This window comes from Pseudophryne corroboree, chromosome 4 (genome assembly GCF_028390025.1).
Source record: "Pseudophryne corroboree isolate aPseCor3 chromosome 4, aPseCor3.hap2, whole genome shotgun sequence".
Classification (NCBI taxonomy): domain Eukaryota; kingdom Metazoa; phylum Chordata; class Amphibia; order Anura; family Myobatrachidae; genus Pseudophryne; species Pseudophryne corroboree.
Window position 1 is genome coordinate 564,795,684 of NC_086447.1, and position 18,785 is coordinate 564,814,468.

Genomic DNA, 18,785 nt, shown 5'->3' on the forward strand with positions numbered 1-18,785 from the left:
GGAGAGTCGGAGGAGGGGTCAGGGAGGGTTGTGACAGTGGTAGGGATGGGAGTCACTGTCACAGGGGGTGGGCTGGTGGAGGTGGGGAGGGAGGGTGGGAGGGGGGTGGGGTTGGCAGGTTTCTTACCCTCCTGCGGTTTCTTTTCCTTCTGCGTAGCAGAGGGCAGCAACTTGAGGGCGGGGAGAGCACGTCCGGTCACCACAGCAGAGTAGGTTCTCGCCCTACTCGGGCAGTCCCTGTAGACATGGTCCACCTTGCCGCACAGGTTGCAGGTTTTCCTCGTGGGGCAGTCTTTTGTCTCATGGCTGGCCATGTGGCAATTCTTGCAGGCCGGGACCTTGCAGTCCTTCATCACGTGACCCATCCCGCCACACTTCCTGCAGTTGCGTGGCTGGTCGGCGTAGTGGAGAAGTCCTTGGGATCCCCCCAGGGAGAAGCACTGTGGGAGGTGCCTGACTCCTTCTGGGCACGAGGTGTCCTTCTGCAGGATGACGATCACCGCCCACTTTCCAGTCCAGAATCCGTTCCCGTCCAGAACCCTTGTGGGGTCTTTCTTGACGGCGCAGAAACGGCTGAGGAAGGTGACGATGTCCTTGATGGGCGTGTGCGGGTTCCGCATTGAAACCGTCACCCGCCTTTCCTCTCTTTGAATAGGGCAGTTGCCCACAAAGCGGGAGAAAGGGGATTCGGGTCTTGCCGTTTTCACTGCCTCCCAGTACCTCTTGCAGATGGCAAGGGAGGCGAAGGTGATGTAGAAGATCCCCTTCAGGTAATTCTGGATGCTGAGGGTTTCAGCGGTCGAGAAGCCCTGGTCCAGGATCATCTTCTTCCCAAAGGTTTCCACTGTCATGTCCGGCATCCGTCCGTCCACCTCCTTCAGTTTCATCACCACGGTGTACCTCATCCAGGGCTCCAGGGACGGTTTGTCCTTGGTGCTCACCTGGGTGGGTGCCGCTGGTGGTGTCACTGCAGGGGTGGTGGCGCTGGAAGCGGCCGATCCGGTGGGGCCTTTGGCGGTTTTCTTCGCCGTCTTGGCCTGGCTCTTCCTGGCGAGGGTGGCCGGAGTGGAGGCAGAGGCTGGAGCAGCTGGGGCTGGAGCAGCGGGGGCTGGAACAGCGGCGGCTGGGGCAGCGGTGGCCATACTCACGGGTCCTTTGGCGTAGGAGGCGGGGCGGAGGATCAGCGCTGTCGTCGAGAGGAGGAGAGGCGGTCGGTCGCTTCAGAGGGCAGAGCCAGCAAGTCTAACCCTCCAGTGCAGCTAGGGGGCGATGCAAAGCTTCTCTGGCGAAGTCCCTTTTCTCCACGCAGTCTTGCTGGCGGAGGGGGGGTATCTTCTCCAGAGGGCAGAGCAAACAAGTCTAACCCTCTGCTGTAGCTGGGGAGCGATGCAAATCTTCACCCTCTTCAAGCGATCTTCTCCTTCTCCTCGCAGTCTCGGCTTCGATTTTTCTGGCTTCTCGGCCCGGGTACAGCTTAGCCCTGAGAAGGACAATTGTCGGTCCAAGAAACAAGGTAGCACCGTCAGTCAGCGTGAACTGATAAGAACAGATACTACACTTGATCTTAGCCAAAAGGCCGAGAAGCGATCTTGCCTACCTGACCCTCTCCATGAGGGAGAAAATGCTCTGTTCCTGGACTTACCTGGTAATGTATGATTGCCATCACCTGTGGTGAGCTAGTTAATTGATAAGAAAGGTGTTTCACCACAGGTGATGGTAATCATACATTACCAGGAAAGTCCAGGAACAGAGCATTTTCTCCCTCATGGAGAGGGTCAGGTAGGCAAGTATGCATTATGGGAGCATGCTGATTCTTTGTTATCCAACTACAAAGACTTCGTGAGCACCTTTAGAAGAATATATGATGAGCCCAGCAGGTCTTCCTCCACTTCTGCTGACATTCTCCAGATACAGCAGGGATCACGCTCTGTTGGGCAATTTGTCCAGACAGCGGAGACAGTGGCTCAGACCCTGCAGGGCGGACACTGCTCCCCCCCTCAGTCCCTTGCTGCAGGGAGGCTGTTGCCAGCAGCCTCCCTGTAAAATAATAAACTCTAAAAAAAAAACATTTACCAGGAAAACTCAGGAGAGCTCCCCTAGCTGTGACCGGCTCCTCCGGGCACATTTTCTAAACTGAGTCTGATAGGAGGGGCATAGAGGGAGGAGCCAGCCCACACTCGCAAACTCTTAAAGTGCCAATGGCTCCTTGTGGACCCGTCTATACCCCATGGTACTAATGTGGACCCCAGCATCCTCCAGGACACAGGTTCTCAAACTCGGTCCTCAGGACCCCACACAGTGCATGTTTTGCAGGTCTCCTCACAGAATCGCAAGTGAAATAATTAGCTCCACCTGTGGACCTTTTAAAATGTGTCAGTGAGTAATTAATACACCTGTGCACTCGCTGGGTTACCTGCAAAACATGCACTGTGTGGGGTCCTGAGGACCGAGTTTGAGAACCACTGCTCTAGGACGTAAGAGAAAGATTAATGAGTGCTGAGTGTGTGAATTGATGAATTCTTCAGGGAAATGGGTTAACAGGTGCTAGTGGTGAATTGATAAATGGGTTCCTGGAGGAGGGATGTTAATGAGTGCTAATAGTATGGATAAATGTGTTATTGGGTTCTGGGATGGTGAACAGATTAATGAATTCATGGAGAGGAACGGGTTAATGGGTGTTGGATGAGGGAAGCTAATGGATGCTAAGTTGGCAGTGAATTGGTAGTTAGTTTTGAGGGGGACAAAGGTAAATGGGTATATTGGGAGATCTTTTGCTGCAACAAAAGGCCCATACACACTGGTCGATGTATCGGCCGTTCTCTTGAACGGCCGATACATTGCGGGGACCGTCGGCCAGTGTGTACGGGCGATACGTCTGTGAACTCCGTCGTTCACAGACGTATCGCGTCGGCCGCGCAGCACAGCCGACAGCCAATATATCTAACGATATATTGGCGCGTCGCTGTGTGTGTACGGGGCGGTCGTCCGACCGCCCGTACACATGCTGCGGCGGCCGGCGGTGATTGACAGGTGAACTGGGCGGGCGCGAGTGCCCGCCCGCCCAGTTCATGACGTCAGTCCCCCGACGGATCGGGCTGTGTGTATGCACAGCACACTGCCCGATCTGTACATAGATATATCTGCAGATCAATTGATCTGCAGATATATCTAATAGTGTGTACCCACCTAAAGTGTAATATGGCAAGTCGCCACCCTCGAATGCAGGGGTGATGTTAATTGCATCGACCCCAATGGGGCCAATTTAGTTAAGTGCAAGTTGGATCCTATGAGCTGTTCTCACGGCGAACTAACACTGTGAATACATTCACAATCCAATTCCAAACTCATTTTGATTTGATATCATTTTTCTACCTTTGATAAAAAATGCAGTGACACTTTTTAAAACCTCCAGTACTTTCCTTATGGCCACTAACAGCTTTCTATATGGTCATGCTATCTCAGTTGTCACAATTGGGTATCCATACCTCCCAACATGACCCTCTCCAGGAGGGACAAAATGCTCTGCTTCTGGATTTTTTCTCTTAATTCAAGATTGCCGGCATCTGTTTCGAACAGGTAATGGATAAGAAAGGTGTTTCAGCACAGGTGATGGCAATCCTAAATTAAGAGGGAAGTCCAGGAGCAGAGCATTCTGTCCCTCCTGGAGAGGGTCATGTTGGGAGGTATGGGTATCTAGGATGGCTTTCCTACTTTTTCATGCACTTCTCCCAGGTCACAAAGTCATACAGCCTCTCTGCAAGTACCTGACATCTCTAATTGCATCTCGTACTTCTCAGGTGTGTGCATTTGTGCGATGTAAACAAACTCACTTTCGTAAACTCGCTCCTAATTAAATGTCAATTAAAAATAATTTAGGTACTGGAATGCTAGATAGGAATATGTTGGTTTACCTTTTGCAGCAACATGCTGCATACCCTCCAACATGACCCGCCCCACTAGGTACAAAATGCTGTTTCTGGACTTCCCTCTTAATTTATGATTTCCATCACCTGTGAAGAAACAGCTTTCTTATCATTTAGCTCAGGCATGTCCAAACAGTTCAACACAGGTGATGGAAATCATAAATTAAGAGGGAAGTCCAGAAACAGAGCATTTTGTACCTAGTGGGGCGGGTCATGTTGGAGGGTCTGCATGCTGCAGTGCACTTTTTAAAAATGATTAATTTGCCACATTTTCTCTCCAGCAAAGGGTTACCTGAGACAGCTGCTTCATGAAAGGGCCAGCAGGTTATAACTTATAATTGCATTCCAAAGGTAGGAGCAGCTGTTACAGCAGGCAGACCTAAAAGGAGCTATGGATGCTTCTTATCAATAAAACAATACACTATGTTTTCGGTTCGTAGACTAGCCCAGAATGTCAGGCACCCCGTACAGTCAGAGCTGCACAACAGTCAGTCAGGTGAGAGCTCTGCCGCGTTTCCCGGCGTTGTGCTTTGCATGCATATTAAAGCCACAACGGCTCTTGTGTTTTTATTAATATTCATCGCATTTCAGCACAATAATCTAGCTCGCCGTGATCGCCTCCTCCCAGTTCCCGCCCGGCTTTCATCTAATAGGCTTTCACCCTTTCCTATGGGCGGTGCGTTACTTGTACCATTAACTCCATCCTACACAAAGCAGCAGCGTTTCTCTTCCTCCCTCCCCGTCCCCCTCCCAGCTCTCTGCCTGCAGCCGCTCTGACCTGTGCCGCCGCCTGATTCATCTGTAGACACCGCTGCACCCCCACAGGAGCAAAGTTACCGCTGGGTGAGTTCAAGTCTATTAAGGAACGCTCCATAGAAGATAAAACAATCATTTAGTGAACATGGGCTTCCTACTGTGCTCACCAGTGCGTGACAGAGGAGTCTGTCATCGGGATATGCTGATAAGATGGCTATATATGGAGTGTCTAGAAAAAGAGAGGATTTTTTTTTCTTTATTTCAAGTAGAACTTCCATATTTGCGAATATTGCTATTTTTGGCATACGCTTTAATTAATGAATCGAAAATGTATTGTGTATTTACAATCTAGAAATAAAGGGCCACCCTTAGCTTTAAGGGATGGTGAAAGTTAAATGTAAGAAAGTAAAATGGAGATAAGTAATCTTTTATTAGTTTATTTAATGTTGCTTTACACAAATAATATTCTTATACAAACTGTACAAATGTAGTGTGACAAAGAAGTTTGTGCAGTAAGGTTTTCCTGGATAAATACAATAATTGAGTAATTCATTATTTCACAAGGGACACAGAAGTTATTTGCGACCAATTGCTCTAACTTCAATCAGAAGAGATTGCTCCAGTCAGTGTATTGTACAAATTTAGGCACATCTTTGTGCCTATTCCAGAACATGGTGCGCCATGGGACATGTGCTAATGATGGAAGTGGTTTTGAATCTAAAAGGAAAGCGTATTTCTAGCCCAGAAGTGCAGTTTCTACTCCTGAGAAAAGAGAGCAGCAGCTCTGGCTTAGTGATACTAGTTTAATGAATAGTTGATAACAATGCTGAAGTCTACTCTATTGTCCTGTGACCATGGTATAGGACATTAGTGGGACAGAAGCGTGCAGCTGTAGGGACAATTTACCTGAATGAGGGCAGCTGTCACATGATTGAGATAATGTGGCCTAAGTCTTAAGAAATAAGGAACAGGAACAACTATAGCAGCCAGCTACTTCCTGGTTGACCTCTTTGTGAGCTTTGTCATTACCCAGTACAATACTTCAGCGCTGTGAGGATCAGGAGTAGTGTGCTCCATAGGTTTACTGTTTTTGTCTGACTGAGTTATGTGAATTTTATAGGGTATTTTTTCTTGTATTTAACTTATGTTTCATGGGCAAATTAAAAACCCCACACAGTTTTCCTGCATTATTCATGCAGTAAAGGAATTTGACTTTATGGGGCTGATTCTGAGTTGCACCGCAGCTGCGTTCTTTGCCGCATCTTATGCTAATGCCACGGGAGATTTTGGTAATATTGAGATGCTGACTTGCAGTTGTTCCATCTTGGTCTTTAGATGCACTATTGGGAACACCATTGAAACTTGCACAGCTTTATGGCCGGTGCAGTTACTAAATGTCTGTGCATGACGTCCTGTGTGAGAGGCTGTTTGTGTTTGGATGCACCCGCTGTAAACAGCGTTTAGTTATTCCCCTGTTACCTCCCAAGAACACCCACTGAATTCCACCATGCATCCAATTTGGTTCTGCATCTCTAAGAGTTGACAATCATGACGCATGCGCTGTGCGACTGGGACGCATGCGTGGAACTAAAACATTGGCCAGCTGCGTGCAGCTGCAGCATCATCATCATCACTGCGTAAGTAGGTGGGTACCCCATTTATATATCTTGAAGCTTTAGGTGGCAGAGTAATGGTTTGGTTATGAAATTATTTTTGAATATTGTTTCCATGACACTTTTTTACATGTATGTATGTGTTATAATATATGTATTATTTTAAAATCTTTGCCATGGGAAACCTTGTGGAGGCACCATAGACAGAGGCGGATTGGGCATAGGGTCCACAGGGAAGATTCCCGGTGGGCCGGCGCACCAGTGGGGCCTGTTTTGTTTGAGGACATGTGATCCTATATATAGACATAATGAATAAGATGCAAAATAATTTGCATATATGAAAATGACTTTGCCACTTAGCCTGTGATTGCAGATGATCTAGTGTATGCTCTGTCTGCCTGCTTGGCTGACATATAAGATTGAGTGAATAGTGATTGGGATACAGTTGGTGTAATAAGCAAGAAAATATCTTTCTAAAGAATTATGTAGTTTCCTAAATTCTGAAGGTGTATCATATAATGTGCTCATATTATTTAATTTTATTTCCTTTTAACTTCCCCCTTGATGCTGGACATGCCCACTATCTGGAAAGTCTTGGGGGGAGGGTGCTGCTGCCATGGCCCATGGCTAGACCTTACACCTCTGGTGCTGCCCATGTGGGGCCACTAGTACAAATTTTTCCAGGGCCGCTTTTTGTTCCCAATCCGCCCCTGACCATAGACCTCAATACTCAATGCAAACGTAATCTATTTGGGATGTTTTGTGTAAGTACATAGCATGTTCACATGTTACCCACACATTAACTTTGAATATTGTGTTTAATGACTGAGAACAGAAACTACTCTTTAAGGCTCCTAGTTCCACTTCTAACATCCCTGAGATCTGGGTTTACAGGCAGTCACGCATCACGCAATGGCTGTATCTTGGTGTCTCATATACAGGTTGAGTATCCCATATCCAAATATTCCGAAATACGGACTTTTTTTGAGTGAGAGTGAGATAGTGAAACCTTTGTTTTTTGATGGCTCAATGTATAGAAACTTTGTTTAATACACAAAATTATTAAAAATATTGTATTAAATGACCTTCAGGCTGTGTGTATAAGGTGTATATGAAACATAAATTAATTGTGTGAATGTAGACACACTTTATTTAATGCACAAAGTTATAAAAAATATTGGCTAAAATTACCTTCAGGCTGTGTGTATAAGGTGTATATGTAACATAAATGCATTCTGTGCTTAGATTTAGGTCCCATCACCATGATATCTCACTATGGTATGCAATTTTTCCAAAATACGGAAAAATCCGATATCCAAAATACCTCTGGTCCCAAGCATTTTGGATAAGGGATACTCAACCTGTATATATAAAATAAAGCACAGGCCCACCACCATGTATGTACTGTGCAGTGTTCACTCATGAAGGGATTAACAAGTGATATTGACCAAACAAAGGGGCAGATGTATTAACCTGGAGACTGCATAAGGAAGTGATAAACTGGTGATAAACGCACCAGCCAATCAGCTCCAATATGTAAATTAAAAGTTAGGAGCTGACTGGCTGGTGCGTTCATCACCTTGCACTTATCACTGGTTTATCACTTCCTTATGCCGTCTCCAGGTTAATACATCTGCCCCAAAATGATGTTCAAGTGCATGAACACAATTGGGTTTAATTTTTCTTTTTCTTTTTGTGGCCGCCACTAGATGGTGCCAACAGCAGCGATTCCATTGTTCTGCCGTTCAGGCGCCCAGCAGCCGTCAAGGAGGCATTTTTTCTCACAGCTTCCTGAGGTGCAAGAAAAAATGTGTGCAAACTCTGCGCTTTGGGCAGTTTAGACTGGTTTACCCAGTCTGTTTGGGCGCGACATGTGCAATATGCATATGCGCCCAACCAACAATTGAATACTGACAATTGTTTGGGAATCTAAACATTCCCATTAACCTTTTTTTAGATGACATTTTTAGATGCCCAAAACAACTGAATCAGCCCCAATAATGGGGGGATTTCTTCCCACAGTCGCCACTAGATGGTGCCCGACAGAGCAATTCAATTGTTTTGGGGCGTGATGTGCTGTGGGGAAACACAGTTTAGCTTGAAGCCCCTCCTGCTGGTTAGTTAAAGTTTGGGAAATAGGACCCTTTGTGCAACCAAACTGCACTTTTTGCACCTCTCCCAGCACTTTGGGTGGGTGTAGCCGTTTTATGTGGCTAAACCCGGGGGGGGGGGGGGGGGGGTGTAGTAAAAAAAAAATTGAAGTACGCCCTGCGGTCACTGTAGATGTGCACAAAAAACAATTGAATCGCTCCCGCAGAGTTCAGGGATTTTTGTTGCCGCCAATGTGAGGAGTTGTACTTAGTGTAGGCATGGTGCATGAGCACAGTGATTATGAGGACTGATGGGGAAAGGGGACAGGGGAACTGCAGGATATGTATAACTGTGCACTGGCAAACATAAACCTTGTTCTTCCATGCACACAATGTGGGAGCATATACACCTGATTTCCGTGGAACTCCGCATCAGTCGCACTGTATGCAACATCTGCCCTAGTAGGATTCACCACAACCAATATGATCGTGTCATTAATATTTTTATTTTTTATTAATGCATGTACGAGCACCCAGTTATCTTTCTTTAGTCGTTACTGTAAATGCACTCAAAAGCCACATGACTCATCATCACCCGCACTTGTGTGCGCACAATTCCGGAGCATGAAAACATGCATGCAGGGTCGTAACTAAGGGTGTGTGAGCGGTGCCGATGTGCTAAGCCTTGGGGGTGGCACCATCGCTGCTCCATGGCCCCTGCATCTGGCTTTCAGGGTGCTTGGAACTTCCTCATGTAGCTAGTATTGCTGTTGCAGCACTGCCTGGAGAATCCTTTGGAAGCTGTAAGCTGTGCTGTACTTCCTGGCACTACTTGAATAAGTTAAATACTTTTTTTTTTTTTTAATTTATTTTTTATTTATTATTATTTTGAGTTTAAGTAAATAACATAGACTGCATTATTATACTAGGTATGGTTTGAGCCGTAATTGAAGATTTAACAAGTACTTACTGTATATAAACATAACTGGTTTCTGATGTTTCAGGTTGATCACGATGAACGTAGATCATGAAGTTGGCCTTTTGGTGGAAGAAATTCGTCGTCTCGGGGAAATAGGTAAATACATGATGAGAAAAAAAAATTATATATATATATATATATATATATATATATATATATATATATATATATATATATATATATATATATATATATTCAGCAGTTTTTAAAACAAAGTGATGTTACGCATCCACATTAAACATGTTTAAATATCGTGATTCCTCTATCAGAGATGTTTAACATGTTTCATTTCCCCAACGGATCCTCGCTGGCCGCTAGCTGACAGTTCCGGTCAGATTGGGGAATCGTCACTTAGATGTATTGGGGCATTTAGACCATGTCAACACAGTGGGTTTGATTAAATTCTGCGCGGATTAAATAGTGCTGGGAATTTGCTCCCGGCGCTATTCAATTCAGCGTACTGTCATGTCGGGGAAGGCTGGTTCTCCTGGACTAAACAGGGCGTTTTGCAGAGACAATCGGCATGCTCAGTCTAAAGTGCCTGGCACAATGCTGTTTACGCGGCACTAAGGGCAGAAATCGGCATCGCACCAGCACTTTTGTCAGATTTCTGCTCACAACCCCCGAGGGGTGCGAGAAGAAATCCTCTTGTCGGGTGTCAGTGTGCTGAATTGATTAGCACAGGGAACTAATTCCCGGTGCTATTAATCTGCACTGAATTGAATCGAGCCCTATTAAATCTTTAGTTTTATCAGCCACATTTCTACCAATATCAACAACAAAACCTACTACACCAAGAAGCATTCCTACATAGCATTTCATTTTGTATGATTTGTTCTTGCACATAAAAATTTGTTTGCAGGGCACTACATTATCCGGTGTCCTCTACTAGCCTCCTACATAGTATTTAGGTGATGTTTAAAAAAATAAATAAAAACTAGGACAATTAAACTGTCAACCTGATCAAAAGATTGACTGTTGAACTATAGACAGTCAAAATCTCAACATTGAATAACTAGATGTCGATAGGGTCATAATGTCGACAACCAAAATGTGTCAAATGCTGCTAAAATCCAGCATCTGAAAGGCAAGTGATTCCAGCACCGTGCTGACCAGTTTGGGGTTGGTTAATCTGCACCTCTTCCCCTGGCTGGCTCAGCTTGGTACTGGTTATTGGACTCTAGGGGGAACACCACACGGTTTCCCCCTATTTTCTAATACCAGCCCACTATCAGAGGTCCGGAGCTGGTTATTATCACCGCACGATTCCCCCAACTTAAATGTAAGTATTTTGCTGCTCCTACACTGCGGCAGCTCTCAGAGGGTATGCGGTCAATAGATCTATAGTGTATAGTTACAGTTACTAGGTCGACATGGTTATTAGGTTAACCAAGGAAATGTCGACAGGTTCAAATGGTCGACATGAGATGTCTTGGGTTTTTGTTTTTTTAAACATTTTCATAATTTACCATTCATGTGGACTACGATTGGGAATCATGACCTTGCTTGAAGCATGGCAGTGAATTGGTACACTAATTGGGAGTCCACGTACTGAGACGGCGAAAATGTCACCATTACATGCAAAAATGTTGTCAACCTTTTCCTGTGTTGACCATTTTCCACGCTGCCCTTTTGTACTAATGACCTAATGACAATCTCAATCTTTTGCCCATGTCAACCTTTTCACTGTCTACCATATGGTGTCGACATAAAGATTGCAGACCGTCTGACTGTAGATCTGTTGATCCGTAACCTCCTAGAGGCGCCTAAGACGCTGGCCGCCAGGTGCTATTGACATTACTGTTAACTGTAAACAGACTCGACATTTCAAATGTCGACCTTACGATTTGTATACAGATTAAAAGTTGACCTTTTGACGCTGTCGACATTTCAACTTGTCTGTATTATATTATGTCTCTGTCTACATTATGTTCCTGTCTACATTTTGACTGTTTACTTATTGATTGTAGACATTGTCCATATCAACGTAGTGTTTTCTTCAGTTAGGCCAGATGATAGTGCTGTTTTCTGTGACATTTGGAAATAATGGGGGTCATTCCGACCCGATCGCACCCTACGCTTCGTCGCAGCCATGCGATTGGGATGGAACTGTGCATGCGCTGCAGGCACATTGCGCAGGCACTTCATTGCAGCGACGCCGCTAGCAAAGAAAGCGGTCGCAGCGGCGTCCGCAAGAAGATTGACAGGAGGAAGGTGTTCCGGGGCGTCAAGTGACCGTTTTCTAGGAGTGGTACAGCGAACGCAGGCGTGTCCAGGCGTTTTGAGGGCAGATGAAGTATTTTGGGTGACAGTGTACAAATAGCGCTTCACTTGGGTATAAGCAAGCCGTTCAATACATGCATGGGGGACCTGCCTTGAGAAAGGAACCTTGTGTGTTCCGAAACGCATTGGTAACATCCCCCAGTTGGACGGACTTACCATCTTCTGGACCAGAGGAGTGATACCTGCCGGAGTGAGGACTTTAAGATCTGGGAGCAAATGCAGGGCAAGTCCGGACTTCCCTGCATAAACTATCACCTGCAGCTCCCCTACGTATATCCTCGGTAGGACTCCTTCCCTATTATCACATTATGCCTGGTGTGATATTTTATTAGTGGTATTTTATTAGTTGTATGGTGTTTAGGTTATTAAAGTGTGTATTTGTTTACATATTTGACTACAATATCCTATGTCAGCAATTGGGTAGCGCCACATTCAATACTCAACCTACGTTTTGAGGGCAGATGTCTGACGTCAATTCCGGGACCTGCAACGCTGGAATGATCGCACAGGATGAGTAACTCTTACCCTGGTCTTGTTCTGCACAAAACTTTTTTTGCATAGCAGGGCTGTACAAGCGATCACAGCCTTGCTATGCAAAAATACACTTCCCCATAGGCGGCGTATAATTGATCGCACGGGCTGCAAAAAGTTGCAGCGTGCGATCAACTCGGAATGACCCCCAATGGGACCTCATGTTGCAGGAAAGTAGTTATATGTGGACCAAAAAGAGGTGTGTGTGGTTTAGATTTAAATAGGACTGGGCATTTAAGCCACACACACTGCCACTACAGCCGCATTCAAATAAGTCTTAAATGGCTTTAATGTAGGTTTTGTTTCTCAATCAGCAAAGTTTGCAGTGATAAAATTTTGGAAGGCATAGAATCTTGTTGGTGGTGGGGTTTTTTTTTTTTGTGTGTGCAAAAAAAGACTTGTCCATGCAAGCTTTCTCTCATTCTGGAATGCTATGTTAGTAAATACCTGGGGGATATAACCTAGCATAGAATGTTTGCATCAGAAGTGTCTGTCTCATTTTCACACTTTTAACACAGGTTAAGTGTTTTCCCAGCGCTGCTTATACTGACTTTTATATACACTGTTTTCTGAGGAGATCAATTAAATAAACCTTGACTGTGAAAGTACTCTCCCGTTCACATGATGCAGAGACTCCTTTCCTTAAAGGTGATCTTTGGACAGACACTTGCATAATATTTCTGTCCCGTGTTTACATAAAGGTATCTTTATATCCTGTGCTTCTTCCTCAGATCATACACTCGCGCATATGGTAACAATAACTTACATTGGCATTCAGCCTCACATTCCAATAAAGATATCTTTTTTCCCTCCTCTATGGATGATTCTAATTGACTGCTTGTGTACCGTTAAAAACACGCCTATGCCGGCGTCTTTGCAGTGGCTGTACAGTAGCAGTGATGTGAAGTCCCGTGCTGCAGTTCCGGGCGCTTGGATGGTAATGCCGCTGCCGCTCTGATTTGCCATTTTCAGATGCCTGTGTCCCCATGGTAACTGGCGGTTCTACGCGTTTCGGGGAGCTCTCTCCCCTTTGTCAAGCTTTTTGTGAGTGACCGCACTATTCAATATTGCTATCATTTTCAGAGTTTGCCCTGCTTGTAAATACCTGAGATTCAGGAAATATATTTACAGTCTATGCTTCTATGTTGCCTGTGTTTTTATATATAGAGCAGTTTTCCGGAATTTATTGCTGGGTTCTGCTAGAAAAAAAGTTGAGGCGGCACTCCACGAACTTTCATGGGAACTTATATTAGAAAATCTCATCACAGAGAAAAACGTGCAAAAAGAAGGGTTGCATGGCAACAACGTTTTAAGGCTGAAATGCCTTGTCTTTAGGTTGTGAAACTGTGGTGTAAAGAAACAAAACCGTAAACCAAACCAAATAAGACTTTTCTTACCTGTTTGGTTTGCCAGAAGTCGATTGCTCTGTTACCAATCGTGGGCGCCCACGATTCCGCCTCATAAAAGCACCGATAACTGCAGGTAGTGGGAGTATAACATCCTGCTACCCATTCACAAGATGTGCCGCTGAGTCCCCCTCCATTCAGATGCAGCGGGAGCGTCCTAGTCCTGCTGCCTGCAGCCGCACAGCTCTGCTTTCAGTATTAAAGTGGGTGCGTACGCACGCACCCGCGAATGCCACACCACACTGTGGGGCAGATGTATTAACCTGGAAAAGGCATAAGGAAGTGATAAAGCAGTAATAAATGCAAAGTGATAAACACACCAGCCAATTAGCTCCTAACTGTTAATTTACATATTGGAGTTGATTGGCTGGTGCGTTTATCACCTTGCATTTATCACTGGTTTATCACTTCCTTATGCCTTCTCCAGGTTAATACATCTGCCCCTGTGTCCTTTGTCTGCATCGTGGACAAAGATGCAATAGGACACATCTGTATGCACAGATGTGCCCTCATACATCACTGCTGCAGTCACTCCAAAGAGCCCATTTTGGCACTCCAAGTCCCGTGAGACTCTGCTAGTGTTGAGCAGCTTTTTCAAGTCCTCTTTGTCAAAAATGTGTTTTAGACTGTGCTGATTAATTTGATATGCGATGCTTGTATTCCTGTATGCACCCAAGTCTCTGAATTTGTATTCGAAGCGTTATGATACAGCAGTAGAGGCTTTTTTTCTATGACATTCCACACTAAGGGGTCAATTTTCTAAGCCTTGGTTGGCGATAAAGTACCAACCAATCAGCTCTTAACTGTCATTTTTCAAACACAGCTGTAACATGGCATGACTTTATCTCCATCTGGAGCTTCGTAAATAGACCCCTTAGTAGCATACAGGTATACAAGTGTCACATATATCATCATTTAATCAGCAATCTCCCAGTACATCCTAGTTATATCAAGTTGTGACTAAGATGCATTTTCGGCAAAAAAAAAAAAAAAACACTCAACGCTATCGAAGTTGACCTCTCGGCTCACTTATACCAGGCATCTCTCGTGTGTGGCGTATTGAGGCTAGATATAGGATGACACATCTGTTGCCTGCTTGGACATGCCCCTCTCAAATACAAATCTCTCTGTACATTTTTCTTCTACCTTAGCTGCAGCGCAGCATGGTTTTACCAAGTTGCAAAGTTACTTGTTTTTGATTTGCTCGTAATTTGTAATCAACCCCAAACTGTCTAATTTTATTTATTTTGTGTGTAATCACAAATAAACAATCCCTTTTTAGATCTTGTGTATTATTGCTTACCATCTCTATTTAAATGTTTAACTCTACTGTTTCATCTGGCATTGTTCTTGCCTAATCTATTCATCTGGGCCCCCGAGTCTGAAGAGAAATTGATGCAATGAAATACCAGTGGAGGTGGGGAGGGTAACTCCATAATTATTAGCAGTGGATGCAACATTGATTCAGCACTCTGCCTTGGCTCACAGTTGAATTGGAGCCCCAGTTGTGCAGGAATACTGCTGTGCTCCTGTCTCTGGGGGTAATTCAGATCTGATCACTGGGCTGCTTATTTTGCTGTCCTGCAGTTAGATAATCGCCGCCTCCATGGGTACTGTAAATTTGCCATGCAAGTGTTCGATCGCATGTGTACACCGAGCTGCGAAAATCCTCTGTGCAGTCTGTGCGCAACCCAGGACTTACTCCTCCAGTACAATGAGAACAAGCTGATCGGGGCCGGAGCTAACGTCAGACACCCTCCCTGAAAACGCTTGGGCACGCCTGCGTTTTTCTGGACACTCCCTGTAAACGCTCAGTTGCCACCCATAAACAGCCTCTTCCTGACAATCACCTTGCGAACGCCCGTGCAAATGGATCCTTCGCACCATCCCATCGCTGACTGGCGATGCCCGTTGTCCGACGTGCGTGCGCATTGTAATATGCGTGCGCAGTTAGGACCTGATCATCTGCTGTGCAAAAACGCACAGCAGTGATCAGATCTGAATCACACCCTCTATGCGGTCTGATTGGATCCCTGATGTGTAGCGGAATTGCTCTTTGGCTGACCAAAACAACCTTTTTATATAGCCGCATCATTTGATTTCATGCCTGCACCTCCCACAGTCTCTCCTTATTCCAATCATACTCCATTACCAGACACTGAACAAAAATCGCATTCGCCACTGACTGCTTTATTATTGTCGGCTGATGATGTTCTGCCTTACACACACACACACACACACACACACACACACACACACACACACTTTCTGCTGCGGGGTACACTGGGCTCCACAGGGAATAACATTGGGGTGTGGAGTAGGATCTTGATCTGAGGCACAACAGGCTCAAAGCTTTGACTGTTCCCAGAATGCCTAGCGCCGCCTCCTCTGTAACGCCGCTTCTGTGCACAGGAGCTCCGTTTTGTAGTTGATGCCATGCAGTAAGCAGGCATACAACAGGGGGCTGATCCAGCAGCCCTGAGAGAAGCTTTTAAAGAATATTGAAGATTTCAAGGGCTGCAGCAGAGACACTGACTGTTGGATGTCAGTCAGACATCTCCTGCTGCAGCTCCATCACCTCCCCCTGCGGCGCTGTACACTCCCGCGCCCTGGTTGCCAGGTACCTACAGCGGAGGCTTTGGTTTTCTTCCAAGTTAGTCACACACATGACCGTTGCTCTCCCGGATCACGTGGCCGCACTCGGGGAGGAGGTAAGGGGTCCCCTCAACGGGACCCGCTGTAAATCGCGATCCCGCGCGGCCGGTGTGGACACTGTGGTAGTACAGGGACCCCACTAGACCCCCAGGGCATGGGCACAGGTCGGCTTTCTTTCATAAAACCGTTTTATTAAGCCCTCAGTACCCGGTGAAGTCCAGCAGGGGGATAAGGCTTTGACCTGTAGCCCCAGGAGCTGCACATCTCTCTCTCTCTCTCTCTCTCTCTCTCTCTCTCTCTCTCTCTCTCTCTCTCCTCTCTCTCTCTCTCTCTCTCTCTCTCTCTCTCTCTCTCTCTCTCTCTCTCTCTCTCTCTCCTCTCTCTCTCTTCTCTTCCTCTCTCTCTCTTCCCTCTTCTTCCCCTCTTCTTCCCCTCTTCTTCCCCTCTCCCTCTATTTTGGTGCCATTATAGCAAGCAGAGCTGATCCTGGGACTGTTTGGGCAAATCCTCCTCTGTAAAGCCACCTGCCTTTCAGCGCTGTGCATTTTACAGGACACTTAAGTATTCTACATGTCTGCTGACAGTGTTAGTTAAAGTGCATTTAGTCAGGGTTATTTAGTACAAGTACCCTGTGATATACATCCAGTCTTTACTGTGCATTGTTATATCTATTAAGTGTATAGCTATACATAGTACTACTCTGTATTGCTAGTCCAGTGCAGTTTTATTTCATGTCATAATTTCTGCATTGTACAAACTGTGACTGTGTGTGTGTGCATATAGGCTACTGTGTGACCTTCATTTCTTGTATCTCACTCAGATTGCTATCCCTATATTCTATAACCTGAGGGGGCTAAGTGTGTCAGGTTTATCATAATATAGGCAGTTCACAGGATATACTCGGTGTGTATTTTTCTCTGTGATTTTTAGTTACCATATACCTCTTGAATTCCCTGTTTTGTGCTGATACACTGCACAGGTTTTTTTTTGTCAGGTATTGTGCTGGCTGATATTGTACTGTGTTGCCTTGCATTGAGCTTTTGATTATGTCAGCTACAAAGGGCAACGGAGCTGGGGCTGATCCCACATTGCTTGGTGTTGATGCTGCAGACACATTTGAGGATAACCGCAGCTGAGGGTTCAGGTTCTGGGGGTTCCTTACCCCCCAGTGGGACTGTAGCAACGGGGGTGCAAAATGACCCACCTTGGGCTACCTTCTCCACGCTATTGAATACGCTGGTAACTAGACTAACACCCCCTATGGGACCTCTTGTGCCGGTACAACCGCTTATGGTCCCTGCGGTTAACCCGCCGTGGGCAGAACTGTCCAATCAGTTACAGCAATTGAACCAATTACTGACTGCTCAAAAGTCTAACCCTCACCCGCCTAAGACCAAGGGGTCCTCTAAGTAAGCCATTACTTCCTCACAATCCACCAACGTTCCAGACACCTCGTCTGATGAGGATGGCGTTTATACGGACCCCACAGATTCTGATCCTGATGCTTCTGATGGGGAAGTTGTTTCGCAGGTGGATGTTCCTGACTTGTTAGAGGCTATCAGGCTCATTCTTCAGGTTGATGATGGATTCGCAAGTGGCGCAGCTGGTAGTATCCTTGGCTCTGCCTGTAACTACCGTCATGTCCATGAGAGAGCCGACGGACAAGCGTGTGGAGGGTGTTTGAAGGCAATCTACACCTTAACGGTGCAGTGCATAGGCCCATTATTGCAGTGACATGGGCTGCAGAAGCTGTGGAAGCGTGGGCTCAGGTGCTGGAGGCAGAGTTGCCTTCCAACGCTTCTGATCATGCTAGACAGTGCCTGTCGTATAGTGTTACAGAATCTCATTACATTAAAGAGGTGGCTTCTGATGCCGGTATTCTGGCGGCCAAGGCTTCTACTACGTCCATTTTGGCTCGCCAATTCTCTGGTTATGGTCCTGGTCTGTGGATATGGACTCTAAGAAAACCCTGGAGGTACCCCCCTTCAAAGGAGACATTCTTTTCGGAAAAGACCGCAACAAGATAGTGGCTGACTTAGCGTCTGCTAAAACAGCATGTCTTCCTAGTACTGCTCCTTCGGTGCCGAAGGCTAAGAGTACTTCCTTTCGCTCCTTTCGTCCTTCAGGGAAAGCAAAAGGTTGGGCGTACCCAAAATAGGTTAGCACTTCCAACCCAATTTGCCCAACCCTAACGGGCCTGGGCTGCCTGTCACCCTGCTTCCAAAACTGACAAGCCTGCTGCTTGACGGGGCGGGGCCTCCCTCTGGGGGATCTTAGAGTGGGGGGCTGACTTCTTCTAGGGTTTACCCAGGAATGGTTGAAGACCACTTCCGATGCCTGGGTACGGAAAGTCGTCACTCGAGGTCACGCGTGTCCTTCAAGAATCGTCCCTCTCATCGATTTTGCCTGACAGACGTCCCTTCGGATCAGGTGAATGCTAAAACTCTTCATTTGGTGGTACAGTCCCTCCTGGACACAGGAGTGGTAGTACAGGTGCCTCTGGCTCAGAAAGGCAAGGGGGTACTATTCACCGCTGTTCCTAGTCCAAA

At 46.0% G+C, this 18,785-nt stretch overlaps 1 protein-coding gene and 1 pseudogene across 2 annotated transcripts in view; one reads left to right on the plus strand and one right to left on the minus strand.

Moving 5' to 3' along the window:
- Window positions 1-1,483: 1,483 nt before the first annotated feature.
- On the minus strand, window positions 1,484-1,588 carry LOC134913241 (U2 spliceosomal RNA; annotated as a pseudogene).
- Window positions 1,589-4,279: 2,691 nt separating this feature from the next.
- Window positions 4,280-18,785, plus strand: part of ABRACL (ABRA C-terminal like) — a 33,654-nt gene continuing 19,148 nt past the window's right edge. The window contains exons 1-2 of one of the 2 annotated variants that reach the window (XM_063919730.1): window positions 4,280-4,419; window positions 9,387-9,457. In XM_063919730.1, coding sequence (XP_063775800.1) covers window positions 9,397-9,457 — 61 coding nt within the window. In that variant the 5' untranslated portion in view covers window positions 4,280-4,419; window positions 9,387-9,396. Of the gene's footprint in view, window positions 4,420-4,564; window positions 4,767-9,386; window positions 9,458-18,785 lie in introns of those variants that run through there. The other variant, XM_063919729.1, reaches the window with a different exon arrangement.